Source organism: Setaria italica, chromosome III (genome assembly GCF_000263155.2).
Source record: "Setaria italica strain Yugu1 chromosome III, Setaria_italica_v2.0, whole genome shotgun sequence".
Taxonomy (NCBI): domain Eukaryota; kingdom Viridiplantae; phylum Streptophyta; class Magnoliopsida; order Poales; family Poaceae; genus Setaria; species Setaria italica.
In genome coordinates this window covers 4394300-4408417 of record NC_028452.1, presented here as the reverse complement: position 1 = coordinate 4408417, position 14118 = coordinate 4394300, and the positions used below count along the sequence as shown (strand labels likewise).

General features: G+C 43.0%; 2 protein-coding genes across 2 annotated transcripts; one reads left to right on the top strand and one right to left on the bottom strand.

The window, feature by feature from the left end:
• The first annotated feature begins 3924 nt into the window (after positions 1–3924).
• LOC101755930 lies at positions 3925–6202 on the top strand. Its single transcript, XM_022825509.1, has 3 exons — positions 3925–5090; positions 5212–5364; positions 5669–6202. Exons 1-3 carry the CDS (start codon positions 4398–4400, stop codon positions 6026–6028), a joined length of 1206 nt encoding a protein of 401 aa, XP_022681244.1. The 5' UTR covers positions 3925–4397; the 3' UTR covers positions 6029–6202.
• A 547-nt stretch (positions 6203–6749) lies between these two features.
• LOC101786547 (PH, RCC1 and FYVE domains-containing protein 1) lies at positions 6750–12443 on the bottom strand. Its single transcript, XM_004960498.3, has 5 exons — positions 11997–12443; positions 8740–10801; positions 8513–8659; positions 7666–8210; positions 6750–7242 (listed from the first exon to the last, which is right to left on the bottom strand). Exons 2-5 carry the CDS (start codon positions 10666–10668, stop codon positions 7113–7115), a joined length of 2751 nt encoding a protein of 916 aa, XP_004960555.1. The 5' UTR covers positions 10669–10801; positions 11997–12443; the 3' UTR covers positions 6750–7112.
• Between the last annotated feature and the right edge of the window lie 1675 nt (positions 12444–14118).

Here is a 14118-nt window from a genome sequence, read left to right as displayed (position 1 = left end):
TTGCGCCGCCGCCCCACCGGACGCGGGAGGGACTGGCCTTCCGTGCCCGCACTGCTCTTCGTCTCGGCAGGTTTCCCGGTACGCCGCCCATCTCCGCCTCCCCCACTCCCCGTCACCTCGCTGGCTCGCTCTCTCAATTGCTCGCGCGGGGTAGTTCGAGTCATGATTCCAATCCTCTGATCCTTTCGTTCCAATGCTCCTAGAGCGCGCCGAGCGCGACCACCTCCAATTCGCGCTCTAGTCGTTTTGTTTGTGCGGATGGTTTTCGATTCAATCGCTTAGGGCGATTCGTTTTGGTGGGAGGGCGTTGAGTTGCAGGAGCGTCCGCTGGCTTGTTGGTCAGAGTTGGTGTTTTTTCCGCCCAACACACGAGTGCACTAGTTCGCGTGTAGATTAGAAGTCTCCTCGTCGGGGCTCCTTGCCGGTCTAGCACAGGAGCGTCGCGAAAACCTACGTCCACCACCTCGAGAGGGACCCCATCGAAGATGGCGAACTTAGGGTTGCTCTGAGATCGGCAGACCACTCAGAACGTCCTTAACCGCCGTTGAGACGGAGGAGAAAAGCAAGGGGGTTGGAAAAACTAGGGTTTAGAGATAAAAGTGTAAAAGATATGTTTGTCGATTGTGTGATGCACCTCAATCGGCCAGGACTCTTTATATTTATAGGGTGGGAGGTCTCTTCCCATAAGAAAATCCTATTTCAACTCCAATTTAGCCAGGATTCTAAAATTCATCTCGGACTCCCAGCTTGACGCATCGGGGGCGTAGCGCGCGCGGACGCGCTCCCTATCGGTGTTTTAGACCGGCAACTCGCCTAGGGGTACCCTAGGTGGTCTTTTGTGCGGTGGGTGTCGTCGAGAATCAAGGAGTCGATGGTGACGTAAGGAACACGATTTAGACAGGTTTGGGCCGCTAGATCGCGTAATACTCTACGTCCTGTGTGTTGATTATATTGAACTTAGATGAGTTGTCTGAAGGGGATCCCTGCCCGCCCTTATATGATCGGGGGAGTAGGGTTACAGGGTAGAAACATAGTCGGGTAATACAGAGTCCTACTCGATCTAGACATAGTAGTTTCCTTATGTATACCGACTAGTCTTCAGGAGTCCGAGTGGGCCACGCTCCTCTGCCGTGTAGCCCCCGAGCCTTTGATCACGTCCGAGTGCGTCCCTGAGTAGGCCGTACAGGGCCTACTCGTGGGCCTGGGATGTATGCCCGACACTCCCGCTCGGGACTTCGATGACGTACGTGCCTGCGCCAGAGATTGCACCGGGCCCGCCTGAGACTCCTCCAATCGAGCTGACCGCGCCGGTGTCCGCGCGTCGACGTCCGCGTCGACCGCGCCAGCGACCCCGCCAACGACGGCCTGACCGCGCCAGCAACCGCCCCGACTCCTCAGACCGCCCATAGAGACCGGCTTGACCGGCTGGTCCAGCCTGGTCGGCATTGCTGCCACTTTTGGGCTCCAACAGATACCTCCTGTTTCTTAGTAAAGCTTGCGTGTCAAGAAATAAAATAGGTATAAGGGCGATGAATTTTACCGGCCATTTGTTCTAAGGGTGATACTTCAAAATATCGGCCATATTGCTTCAAGCATATTGCCAAACACTTGGATCATACGTTTTCAAGTACTTCCCATTCAGAGCTCTAGGTAGCTGAAATCTATGCAATGTCTCCACCATATATAAATTCCCACAAAGCACACTTGTAACTTTATATGGCCCTTCCCAACTCGGAGACCACTTTCCAAATTTATTGCTCTTGATTCCTATAGGTAGAATTGTCTTCCAAACCAGATCTCCTACCTGAAATGTCTTGACCTTAACTTTTTTATTATATGCTCTAGCTACCTGAATTTTATCCGTTTCAATCTCAACTAATGCCTCCATTCGCTTGTCGGTCACCTCATCAATATTATCCATCATTAAAACATAATAGGTGTCAAAATCAAGATCATTTTGTCTAGCCAACCTATATGCACCCAGATTTATCTCAACGGGTAAAACAGCTTCTTGACCATAGACAAGCTCAAAGGAGTAACTTTAGCGGCGTCATGTCTAGAAATACGATGAGCCCATAAAGCTTCAGATAATACCTCATGCCATCTTTTAGGATTGTCCTCTATCTTCTTTTTTATGAGCTTAATTAAAATCTTGTTGCTAGACTTGGCTTGACCATTAGCTTGAGCATAATAAGGAGATGAATTAAGCCTCAACAAACTCACGCACTTCCTTAGATATGAATGAAGTCCCTTGATCAGTAATCAATGTCTGTGGGATGCCAAATTTATGTATAATATGCTCCTTAATGAACTCAATCACCTCTCAATGTGTCCTATTCTTAAGGGGAATTGCTTCAGTCCACTTGGTGAAATAACCAGTAGACAAAACAATATCCCTTTGATGAAGAAGGATGAATCTTCCCAACAAAATCCAATCCCCACCCTAAAACGGCCACTGTTTGATAATGGGTGCATTAATGAAGCAGGCATCAATTGAATATCTCCGAATTTCTGACACTCCTCGCAACCTTTGTAGTAACAAAAACAATCGGCTATCATATTAGGCCAATAAAAGCAAGCCCACCTAAGAAGCTATTTCATCACACAAACCGATTAATGTGTACCACAAATTCCTTCGTGCACCTCTGTCATGGCTACTTTGGCCTAATCAGAATCCAAACATTTTAAAAGTAACCCATCGATCGTCCGACGATATAATTCACCATCAGCCAAAGTGAACTTGAGTGCCCATCGTCGGACTTTCCTATCAACTAAACATTTAGGATTCTGTCGGACTTTCCTATCAACTGAACACTTAGGATTCTGTAAATAATCAATCAGAGATTTTCTTCAATCATCCACTTCGTCTTTAGCAATTTCAGAACGCTCCTCGGCTGAAGCGGGAATCTCATCAGACAAACAAGTCGGACCTACAGTCTAGGCGGTCAGATCGGTTGGACCGGTTAGACCGGTTTTGGAGGCCGATTTAACCGGTTCCTCCAGGACATAACCCTCAACGTCGTAAAGCGTTCTCTCATGAAAGTTTCTTCTCTGAATATTATAGCCAGACGCCTGTTGTGCCAGAGCGTTAGCCCTTGGGTTCTTTTCCCTTAGTACATGATAAATAGTAAATTCATCCATGCAAGATATGATGTCCAGATATTTATTGAGATAAGCATTTAAAAAACCATCCAAACATTGGCATACCTTGGACATTTGCTGTACCACTAGTAAAGAATTTCCATAAGCTTCAACATGTTTTACCCCCATCTCTTGTAAAATCTCCAAACCGAATAGTAAAGCCTCATACTTGATTTGATTATTTGTACACTTGTGATTCAATCGGCTAAGAAATTGAAAAACAACTCCGTTTTGTGAAATAAGGACCACACCAACACCGCAACCATTCTTGCAAACCGATCCATCAAAGTGCAATTTTCAAGGAGTAACAGTGATATAACCGACATTTAAATCAAGTTGCTCATCAATTCTATGCTCGACGATAAAATCTGCTACAATTTGACCTTTCATTGATTTCAATGGTTCACGAACTAGATCATATTCAATGAGAGCATAAGTCCATTTGCCGATTCTACCACTTAAAATAGGTTTTTGCAACATGTATTTAATTATGTCGGTTTGACACGCCACACGCCACTATCCAATTTAACGTGAACTAATTATATCGGATGTTTGATACCAATTTAACCTGAACTAATTAGTTCAGGTCACATCGGATGTTTAATACCAATTTAACGTGAACTAATTATAAAACTAATTGCATAAATGAGGGCTAATTCGTGAGACAAATCTATTAAACCTAATTAATCCATAATTAGCATATATTTACTGTAGCATCACATGGGCTAATCATGGACTAATTAGGCTTAATAGATTCATCTCGCGAATTAGTAAACCATACTTAAGAGCCCATTTAGTAAACCATACTTGGCACACCATCTGCGTTAATTTTCTACTCTGTCATTGTTTTGACCTTGGCTATCAACTACAGATTGCTTGATGGGAAAGCCATAGAGCAGTCAAGCCAGGGAACCAATCCATGTAGTTTCTGTTTACTTTTTTTTTCCTTGCTATTATTTTTTGTTGTTATCACTCTTATTAATAACTGTCCGAGAAAAAGGAATCTCGTATTAATAATAGTGCTCTTGTAAATGTATTGTTTCGCAGAACCAAGATGAAGAAAGAATTAGTGTGCTACCTGATCATATTTTGCTCGCCATCCTTGATCGCCTCAAACTGCTGTAGTGATCCAGGCCAGCACACTCTCCAAGCGATGGGCACACCTCCCTCGCTTGCTCACTCACCTGCTCATAGACGTGTCACACTTCTTGCCTCGTGACAAAAACAAGAGGGAAAATTGCACTGTGGATCAGATTATGACCACATACACAGGAGTGGTGAGGAGGTTGCTGCTGTCGCCTTCCTCTGACAACCGAGCCATTGAACGACTGCAGCTCAGCTTCTATATGGCAGATCCTTACCTGCTCTCCATCGGCCGTGCTGTTGGTAATGTCGTGGAACATGGCAACACCAAGAGCCTCCAGTTCACAATCTGGGCAGATACTCATCATCCAAGCTACGAGCACTGTGTGTTGCTTGGAGAACGGTTCATGTCCTTCTTCCACGCTTGTCCCTCCGCTTTCAGATGGCTCACCAATCTTATCTTGCAAAACATCACATTTGGAGAGACTGATATATCCAAAATCCTCAATGCCTGCACCAAGCTGGAGTTTCTCTCATTGACCTACTGTGACTCTGTCATTGACCCTGCCACCGGCGATGATGTGGTCCTAACAATAGATGTACCGCACTCGGCACTCGTTGCCCTTGACATCACCACCTGTGGGTATGCAGGGGTAGACCTGATCCAGGCACCGAAACTTCAGAGGCTGGTCTGTGCTAACTGGATTGGTGCGAATCCCCCGCTGCGCTTTGGCAATGTGCCCCACCTTCAGAGCATTACCCTCCGTCATGCTGCTCTTCATTGGCAGAGACCATTCCCGTTGAGCCACTGTTTCTCCAATACCACAAGCTTATCAATTATGTACCTTAATTTCGCCGATCAAATGGTAAGTTGCCGCCTGCAAAGGTTTCCTACTGGTATCTTTTTAATGTTTAAATCTATTTAGCTTATCAATAAGTAGTAACTGGTCTAGTTTGGTGGGTGATTTTGTTTTTGTTTTGCTGCAGATTTGGATTGAACCAGAAGATCCAAAGCATCTGTCCCCTATATTCAGTCACCTGAGAGATGTATATCTTTACAATATTTTCTATGAATGTGACCTAAACTGGACTATGTTTGTTCTTGAAGCCGCACCTTCCTTGTCAAATTTTTATCTTAAGGTGTTATTTCAGTCCATTTCCTTTAGATGTTTCTTCCATCGTGATATTATATATCATGGAATCAAGTTAATTGTAGATACTATCTTTTACTTATAAATTTTTGGATCTTCGTAGCATATTTAAAACAAGGCTGTAATGTATTAATGATACAGTTGAAATCATCACTATTTCAAAAGGCCACTGGCTTTACAGCCAAAAGTTCACATGCCACTTCTTGGTACTAAATTTAGGATAAAATTCAAGCTAGGTGATTCATGCCAATATCAGATTGATGTTTATCTATTTATCATCTCTTTTTGTGAAGTTATCTCGGCATCCATGCGAAAGAAGCAGGTGCGAGGACAGTGCTACGAAGGTGAACGTGCCGTGGGATCAAACATCACCTGACTTCAAGCACCGTTGGTTGAGCCTGCTAGAGATAGTGGGCTTTGTGGTGGATGAGAAGCTGACAAAATACATAAGGCTTATCATGGAGCTCGCCATGGGCTTGAAGAGGATTCGTTTGCTTGATCAAGAGCCGTGTGCTAGGTGCAATGCCATGAACAATGGGCAGCCTCTGTCCCCGACCAGATGGAGATTTCCAGCAGAGGAAGAAGAGAAGAATGCAATAAGGCAGCAACTTGTAGATGGCTTCTCCTCTCCTGTTGAAATAAGCATAGGATGACATGGTTCTCTCATCATCCCAACAAATAATTGTAAGCCTAGTATCTCCAGCTCCGGTTGTTTCGATGCTGAGTGGTGTTGTGAGAATGCCTTCTATCAGCTATGTATAATATGCCAGATGACCTTAATTTATTGTTTTTTAATAATGGAAAAAGGAGTTCCGGCCTTTTGCTTCCGCGGATGAATACATCTTTGATTCATTACTACACTATCTCACTGTGAAAGTTAAGAGGAAATGTCAAAAGAGACTTTATTCTGGGCTGTTTAATCTTTGAAAGCAAAGTAATGCTAACGTCCTGAATTTTAGTCTCGTGTTGGACTTCGAAGCTGTGCTTTTCTTGCAGCACATCCCTCCGATCCAAGATATGAGTAAACGTGCATAAAGCTCCTCTCGCAACAGAATAAACAGAGACTAAGACACATCTTGTAGGTTTATTTGGAATTGCTTTTGCACATAGAGATGAAAATTATCGAAAGGGATCGTTATGATCTACTGCCTTCGTTTTAAATTGTAGACCATTTTGACATTTTTAATACATAATTTTTGCTATATGTCTAGACAATGTATATCTAAATGTATAACAAAAGTTATGAATTTAAAAAAAATCAAAAGACTTACAATTTGGAATGGAAGGAGTAATCCTAAACTGCGGCAACTACATTTAAGCAATTAAGCTGGTATTGGTATCGGAGTTGTATAACTTTATACCATATAAATATTGTTACTGGAAACACGCATAAGCATATTACTCCATCTGGTGATCAAAGAACGTTCCTGCATTCCATACTGATGAATGGTTGTGACTTAACAACAAGATTCCCCTTTCCCTGATGTACTTGCATCGTCTATGTACATTATGCCAAAACAGGCTGGTGACATAGCCTTGGGTGACTCAAACAAAACAAAAATCAACTATCGTTCTATAAAGCATTATCGTGCTAACCAAAATAATTGCCGCAGGCTTTTGGCACACCCCAGTATATAAGCCCTCAGATCTCATAATTTACTGGTGGCAAATGATCTTGGAGTTCTTCTGTTTTGTGCGGTGGGGCAAAGTTCCATGATGCCACAGGCCATCCTCAAGTCAATATGCGGACCGGGTTGAGGCCGCTGATGACACACGCTCAGAGCTCTTCACATTGTATCGCTCATAAACCTTTTCACGGTTCTCATTCCACCAATTTTCTGCCTGATGCTCACCAAATCGTCTTCGACTGCAAAGGTAAAGTTTGGAAGAAGCAAGAATTTAAAATAAGTTAGAATTTGCAAAGAATTGCTGGCTTGTCAGTCAATACAGCAGCCCAGGATAGCTATATACAGCTACTCGCTCCTACAAGATATGTTGAAAGTGCTGGTTCGCCTGCTCAGTCACAGAATAGTGCAGCCTTCGTTTCTCAAAAAGTGTGCAGCATGGAACCTTTCATGCTCTAGAATTTCAAGAACACTTCATTCCTGTTTGGCTGCGTGTGCTGAAGTGCCCAGTTATTGTATAATGTCAGGAAAGGTGAAGTGATGTGGAGTGCTAATTAATAATAAAGCAACTAAGACGGTGCAAACGTCTTTTGTAAGGTGTATATGAAAATAAATTAAACAAGGGAGTAATGCAGCAAAACAAAGATAAAATAGAGCGTAATTACCTGAAACGAACCCTCTTTAGATCCCGAGTCCCATCACGGAGGGTTGTGAGTGTTATGTACACACCAGGTTCGTACTGTTCGATCCATTCAGCCTGAACTTGGTTGCTGGGTAATGATATTGCGCCTCGAGGCTTGTAGCCATCCTCACCATTTTGAAGGGACCTAGCATCCATGCTCAAATTATCATCCACTCTACTACCTGCTGTCAGCATCTCATCACTGCTGCTGCGTGCTCTTCGACTGGGAAGCTCTGAATCGAGAGGACTGGTAATTCTTAGGCTGTGAGTGCTGCAATCACTATTTTCACTGACATTGCCCAGTAATTTATGCTGGCCTGAGATTCCATTGGAATGCGATGACCGTCCAGAGTTTGGACTATGTGCAATTGAAGCATTCAGCAACTCATTACGTGGCGGGTGAATTCCATTCATGCTAGAGTAGCTAGCAACATGTGACTCGATGCCATTTGGAATATGTGCTTGCTTTGTCTCATTGACATTGTAGGCGCAGTGATCCGGTGGTAATCTTTCAGCCATGTCCTTCAGCTAGACAAGTCAAGAGAAAAAGGTACACAGCCATAAGGCTTCAACATTTATTTCTGGTTAAAAATAATATGCCTACTCCTGTCTTTAGTATTCTTAAATGTAGGGAATAAGCAAAGATGATTGTGACAGATACTGAGACAACAGAAATCACACATCTGACAGTGTTTTCGCCAGAAATAAAAAGGCAATGTGTTACCTAGAAAGTGATTCCAAACAATGAAAAACTTTACAAGTTGAGCATTTTGTTACTCGACTCAGTAAAACATCACACAAACCATGAGAACTAAGAGATTGAAGATTACCTGAGCAGTTAAAGATTTTATAACTTCTTTTGCAGCTTTAGATTTTGCAGATTCTTCTGCCACCAGTGTCATAGCCTCTTGTACTTTCTTGGCTGATTTTTGCAGGTCAAGGTCTTGAAGCTCACACCGGTTTCTCAGGTTATCAACCTAAATGTGTAAAATTAGCAATTCTTGCTACATCATAAACATGAAAAGCAAGGTTCTACTGAATAATGAAGAATACACACCTGTGCACGCAGCCTCTCAACTTCCTGGTTTAAGAGCTCATTTGCTTTAACGATATTATCAGTAGCACTTTTTGAGAGAGAAAGACCATGGGCGGTTGGAACTGGTGTGGTAGAACGTGGTGGACTGGGCTTGCGAGAGAAAGGGGAAACAGCCCTTGAAGTAGTTACTGACCGAGTTGCAGATATACGTACTGCTCTCGGAGCTGATCTGGTCATGTCTAAGCCACCAGACAAAGCAATATCACTCAGCTGCAGGAGTGAACTAACTTGAGGATTACGGAGAAATGACAGTCCATCAGTTTTCTTCCCTTGCCGTGCTGCCTTGATATCCAAACTTCTAATCATATCCATATTACTGGGTATAGCAGCTTTAGTTGCTTTAGCATCTCCATTGCTTTCACCAGATTGGTAGGGAACAGGGTCTTTCCTCCTGTTAGCTGAATTAGGATCTGAGGCACTATCCAACTTCAAGAAACATGAATCACAGACACGGTAAGGTTTCCCAGAATTAGGAGCCAGTGCTGCTCTCAAGGCCTTCCTTGAGGTGCAGGCATTACAATGGACAAGTCCACAGTTATAGCAGTTACGCCTCTTTCGAGTAAACCCAAATGGCTGTCGACATGAGGTGCACTGTGCTTGGTCAGCTCCAGAAACCCATTTATGCTGGCAAATAGCAGCAGTGAAGTTTGCACCACATGCTATGTACCTTACAGCTCTATCTTTCAAGGCTTCAACCAGTGTAGGTACCTTCCGATCCTCTATATCTCCATGACCCAATCTGCCATTAGCTCCCTTTCCCCATGTAAAAATTTCACTCCTGCTTGTCAAAACCGCAACATGGTAGGAGCCACAAGCAATTTGGAGAACATGTTCACTCGCAATCTTGTCTTCAACTAAACATGGAATCCTTCCATCTGAATGAGGATTTCCGAGCTGACCATAAACAGCATTACCCATGCTTAAGACTTGTCCAGAAGTTGTCAAGGCTACAGTAAGACTGTGACCACATGCTACCCTGTAAAAATCATAATCAATAAGGGTAGCCACGCAAGTTGGCTTAAGTCGAGCTTCTTTGTCACCATGACCAAGTCGATGCTTGTCACCATCTCCCCATGTGAACAGCTTTCCAGCAGATAGCTTTACACTTGAACTGGACCGAGTGACAATAACCTCCACAATAGCTGCAGTGTGCCATACACCACATGCCACTGCAATTGTTTTCAACCCTGATAGTGACTCTACCTCCCTTGGGTAAGAAATGCTTTTCATATCTCCGTGGCCTAATACTCCAAATGAACCATCCCCAAAGGTAAATAGTTGACCCATGGATGTAATCAAGGCTGTATGCCAGGTTCCACAAGAAACATAAGCAACTTGAAGACTTTCCAATGCTCCAGAAATCCTCTTAGGTATCCAGTGTCCTACATCATTGCCGTGTCCGAGAAGTCCAACATTGTGAGTTCCATCTCCCCATGTATAAAGCTCACCCGTTGTTGTAACAGCACAAGTATGAAACTCCCCACAGGCAACAAAATCTATGTTTGAAACTGTCAAAGACTCGACCAGACGAGGGTGAACAGAATCTTCCCGTGTTCCATGGCCAAGACGGCCTCCAGAATCTTCGCCCCATGTAAAAACCTCACCACTTTTCGTGACCAATGCAGCATGCTTGACCCCACAATCTACATGATACACATCAAGAACTAAACTGGACTCCAATGGCTTTGGCAGTAGGATGTCACACCTTCCAGTTGATCTAATTACAGTATCGGAACCAGTTCGTACAGAATTATCACAGACAACCTCACCCCACACATAGACATCCCCTAAGGAATCACATTCATCTTGTGCAGAACCATGGCTAGATGTACTTGGGGCACTAGAAATGCTTGCTCTGAGAACATCTGAAGATGGCCCCTTCATGAGCATGTTTTTGTATCTGATCACAATGCGACCATAAAGCTAGGAGAATAGTATCAACACACACAAAATCATTACTGTCACAGGAGTGCTATATTGATGAGAGAGGTACATGTTCAAACGATGTGGGCATGCCAAATACCTGCACATATTTAACAGCAAAGAATAAAAAATGCTGTAGAAGAGATTGGAGAGCCAGATGAAACTTTATGCAAGAGAAAAAGGGCAGCAAGGTTACAGTTATGTGCAGAATAGAAGTTATGGTACTAATGCTACTAAGTGGAAAGAAGAATAACCAGTTCTTGGCAATACTAGGAGCACAAATCTGAAGCAATTAAATATAAATTGAAAGATTGATTTAAAATCGATAAGCAATGATTCTGGGCAGACGTTCACCAGGTTCACACCATTCACTGCCAGATCCTAGCATGAATGGGTCACATTAAAATTTACATTTAAATTGGATAGATCGGATAGTGCCAGTGATTCCATTTACATTGGACAGATCAAAACCATCATTTAAAAAAAAAACAATTACCAACAGGTACTTGCCAGAAACCAAAAACCGCCTTGGACCAATATATTTGCAAAACCAGAATTTGACGCCCTGGCCCAGAGCCACGATGGAAGGGTTTACCAAAAATGGGACATGTCTGCTAAATTTTATATCATTATAACAATAGCTCCTCTGATATTTAACTGAAGTTGACTCCTTGTATGCAACTATGCAAGCATTAACTAGCATCAGACAACTAGTTCCGCATTCTGTATATAAAAAATTGAGTGAACCCACAATGTATGACCACAAAGAATTAATGCTGGAAACTTGAAACACTCCATTAAAACCTTTTATTCCCCCAAGATAATCATAATCTGCGCACCAACAGCCTAACACCAATGGGGATGTGCCGTGGGCATCACATTGTTTGTTTGCGTGAGCAATTTGCTGGCATCGCTTACTGACAAGTAAATCAACACCATCAGTCCACAATATTACCAGTAACCAGTACATTGGCACCACAGCTAAAATCATCAGCCGTGAAGGCATAGAAATGCAGACCCGAACTGCGTCCAGGCAACCATCCCCCCAACATTATCAACCCAAATCAGTATCAGGGGTGCCAAGAACCATCAACACCAAAACCGCCTGCACTACAAATGGGGGAAAATCTAGACTCGAGTCTTCCATCAGGAAATAAGACCACAGAAACACTAGATTCGTTCAGAAATGCGCGAAGGAGCCCCCTTTCCGGGCTTACCGGCGCCAACTGACCAGGGCAAACCTCAAGCCGCAGAAAGAATCAAAATTTGCGCAAGAATGCGAAAGATTCGCGTACCAGAGCTCCAGGGGGAACGAAGCATCAACTCTCCATGCGCCCAAGAAATCTCTCCTCCTGCTCCTGCGGCACTCCCTCCAAGATGGGATCCACCCGGCTCGAGCGCCGCCGGAAGCCGGAAGGTCGCCGGCTGGCGTGCGCCGGAGGCTGGAGTCAATGCGCCAGCTTCCCTCTTTCCTCTCCCACTTTCTCCGCTTGTGTGCTGTTGATCACGAGGGATGGGCTCCCCCTGTTTGTTCTTTCCCTCTCAGCTCTTTCTCTCTCTACGCCGCCTCCTCCATTACTCGCCTCACCGGGCTGCTTTCTTTCTCTTTTTGGGCACTCCGGCTCACCCCGCGGTGATGTCTGTGCATGTACTCATCTCCCTCACATGGCCATGGCCACGCCCATCTTGTGCTCTTGCTTTGGACTCTTCACTGTGCTTACTTGTTTTCTAAGGCTGTTACTTGACCGTATCTGCTGGCTTCTACTCAGAAATAGCCAGCTGGTCTTGGGTCTAGTAGTTAAATTTTTTTAATGTTGTTCCTGTAATGCATTTTTATTCCTCTGATGGCACTAGATTATGGGTTTGGTTACTGTTGCTCAGATCTGAATGGATAATATGGTCTTGTTCCTCTCCTGTGCTCTCTGACTGACAGACAGACAGATATGCTTCTTTTGTTTGTGAAGAAACTGTTGCACACTTGTACTAGTTAGCCTGATGATAAGATCTAGCAGCCTCTGTAGAAAGGGAAAAATAGAAAAATAAATTGCGTTGACATGTACTAGTAGCACGGGTTGGTGATTGGGTAATTTTGTTGAAATGTAGAAGGATTAATAAAGAGCTAATTAGTTAATTAGTAAACTGATATGGTGTTGCTTTTAAGAAGATCAAGTTGGGGAACAGGTCTACAGATTACTGGATTCTAGGTTGGAAATGCAGACAAAACCACATTAAACTTATACCAACTTGAGTGTACAATACTCCATGCTTTTCAAACTTGATGTAGAAGCAAATTTGCCTAGTGTACCGCAGCAGATCATCTGAAGAGTGGCTTTTCGAAAAACTTCTCTTCTTGGAGCCTGTAATGAACTGTACCGCTGCAGCACATTTGTCTCCTTGTAACACAGAAGGCGAATGTTTGCAAGCATAGACTAATTAAGCCTATAAGGATGCAAAATAAGTAACTAACATTATTTTCCCTTCTAACTTTTCTAGTTTTCTATTACTATTATACTGTATACATATGCTTCTAATTGGTTTTCCTCCTAATCATATCACAACGGGGCATTTAATTTTCTAGAATTCTAATTGATGAACTTGCCGACATATTGAGTGCACATTGACACAACTAATTGCATGATATGATAGTGAGGTAGTAGTACTATGCTTATACAATCACAGTTAATGTAATGATATGCTATCTAATCAAATTAATGGAATGATATGATATCTAATCAAATTGATGTAATGATATGATATCTACTCAATTATCAAGGTTTACTAATACTCCCTCGGCCTCCTTTCATTTTTGTAAGATGTTTTTGATAAGCAACAAGTCAAAGTTTGTAAATTTTTACCTCAAATTATATGCATGAATATTATGCAAAGTTGTACCACTAGATCCGTATCTCAATTTTTTTAATATCATGGTTTTTGAAACTGCATTTTCTATAAGATGCTAATTTTATTGCAATCGATAACATATTGCAAAGAAAATTGTAGGTCAAGTTTTTTAAAGACTTGCTTTCACATCAGTAAACTCTGGAGACGCTACAAGAAACTTTAGCATGTATTAAAAGTGGTCCAAAGGAACACAAGATTTGGATGAAACATGTAACGCACCCAACTTTAATTCTAGTGCTGCAAACATGCCTTGTCCTATCGCTCGGTATTGAATGGGTGCTGTTCGAGTTCACATGAGACATGGCAAGTATTTGATGACGACATGCATGCGTCCCTAGCTATAGGAGGTTCACCGCTACTAGTAAGACGACGGATCGAGTAGCTTTGGTCGTTGGCCGATGAACTTACCAATTTTCCATTGAAAACGTATAGCGTTGTGTTGGTGAACCAAACTAATTCAAACCCAACCACGCATTAAAACGGTTACGCCAAGTGAAACTTTGCTTTTGAGGAGAA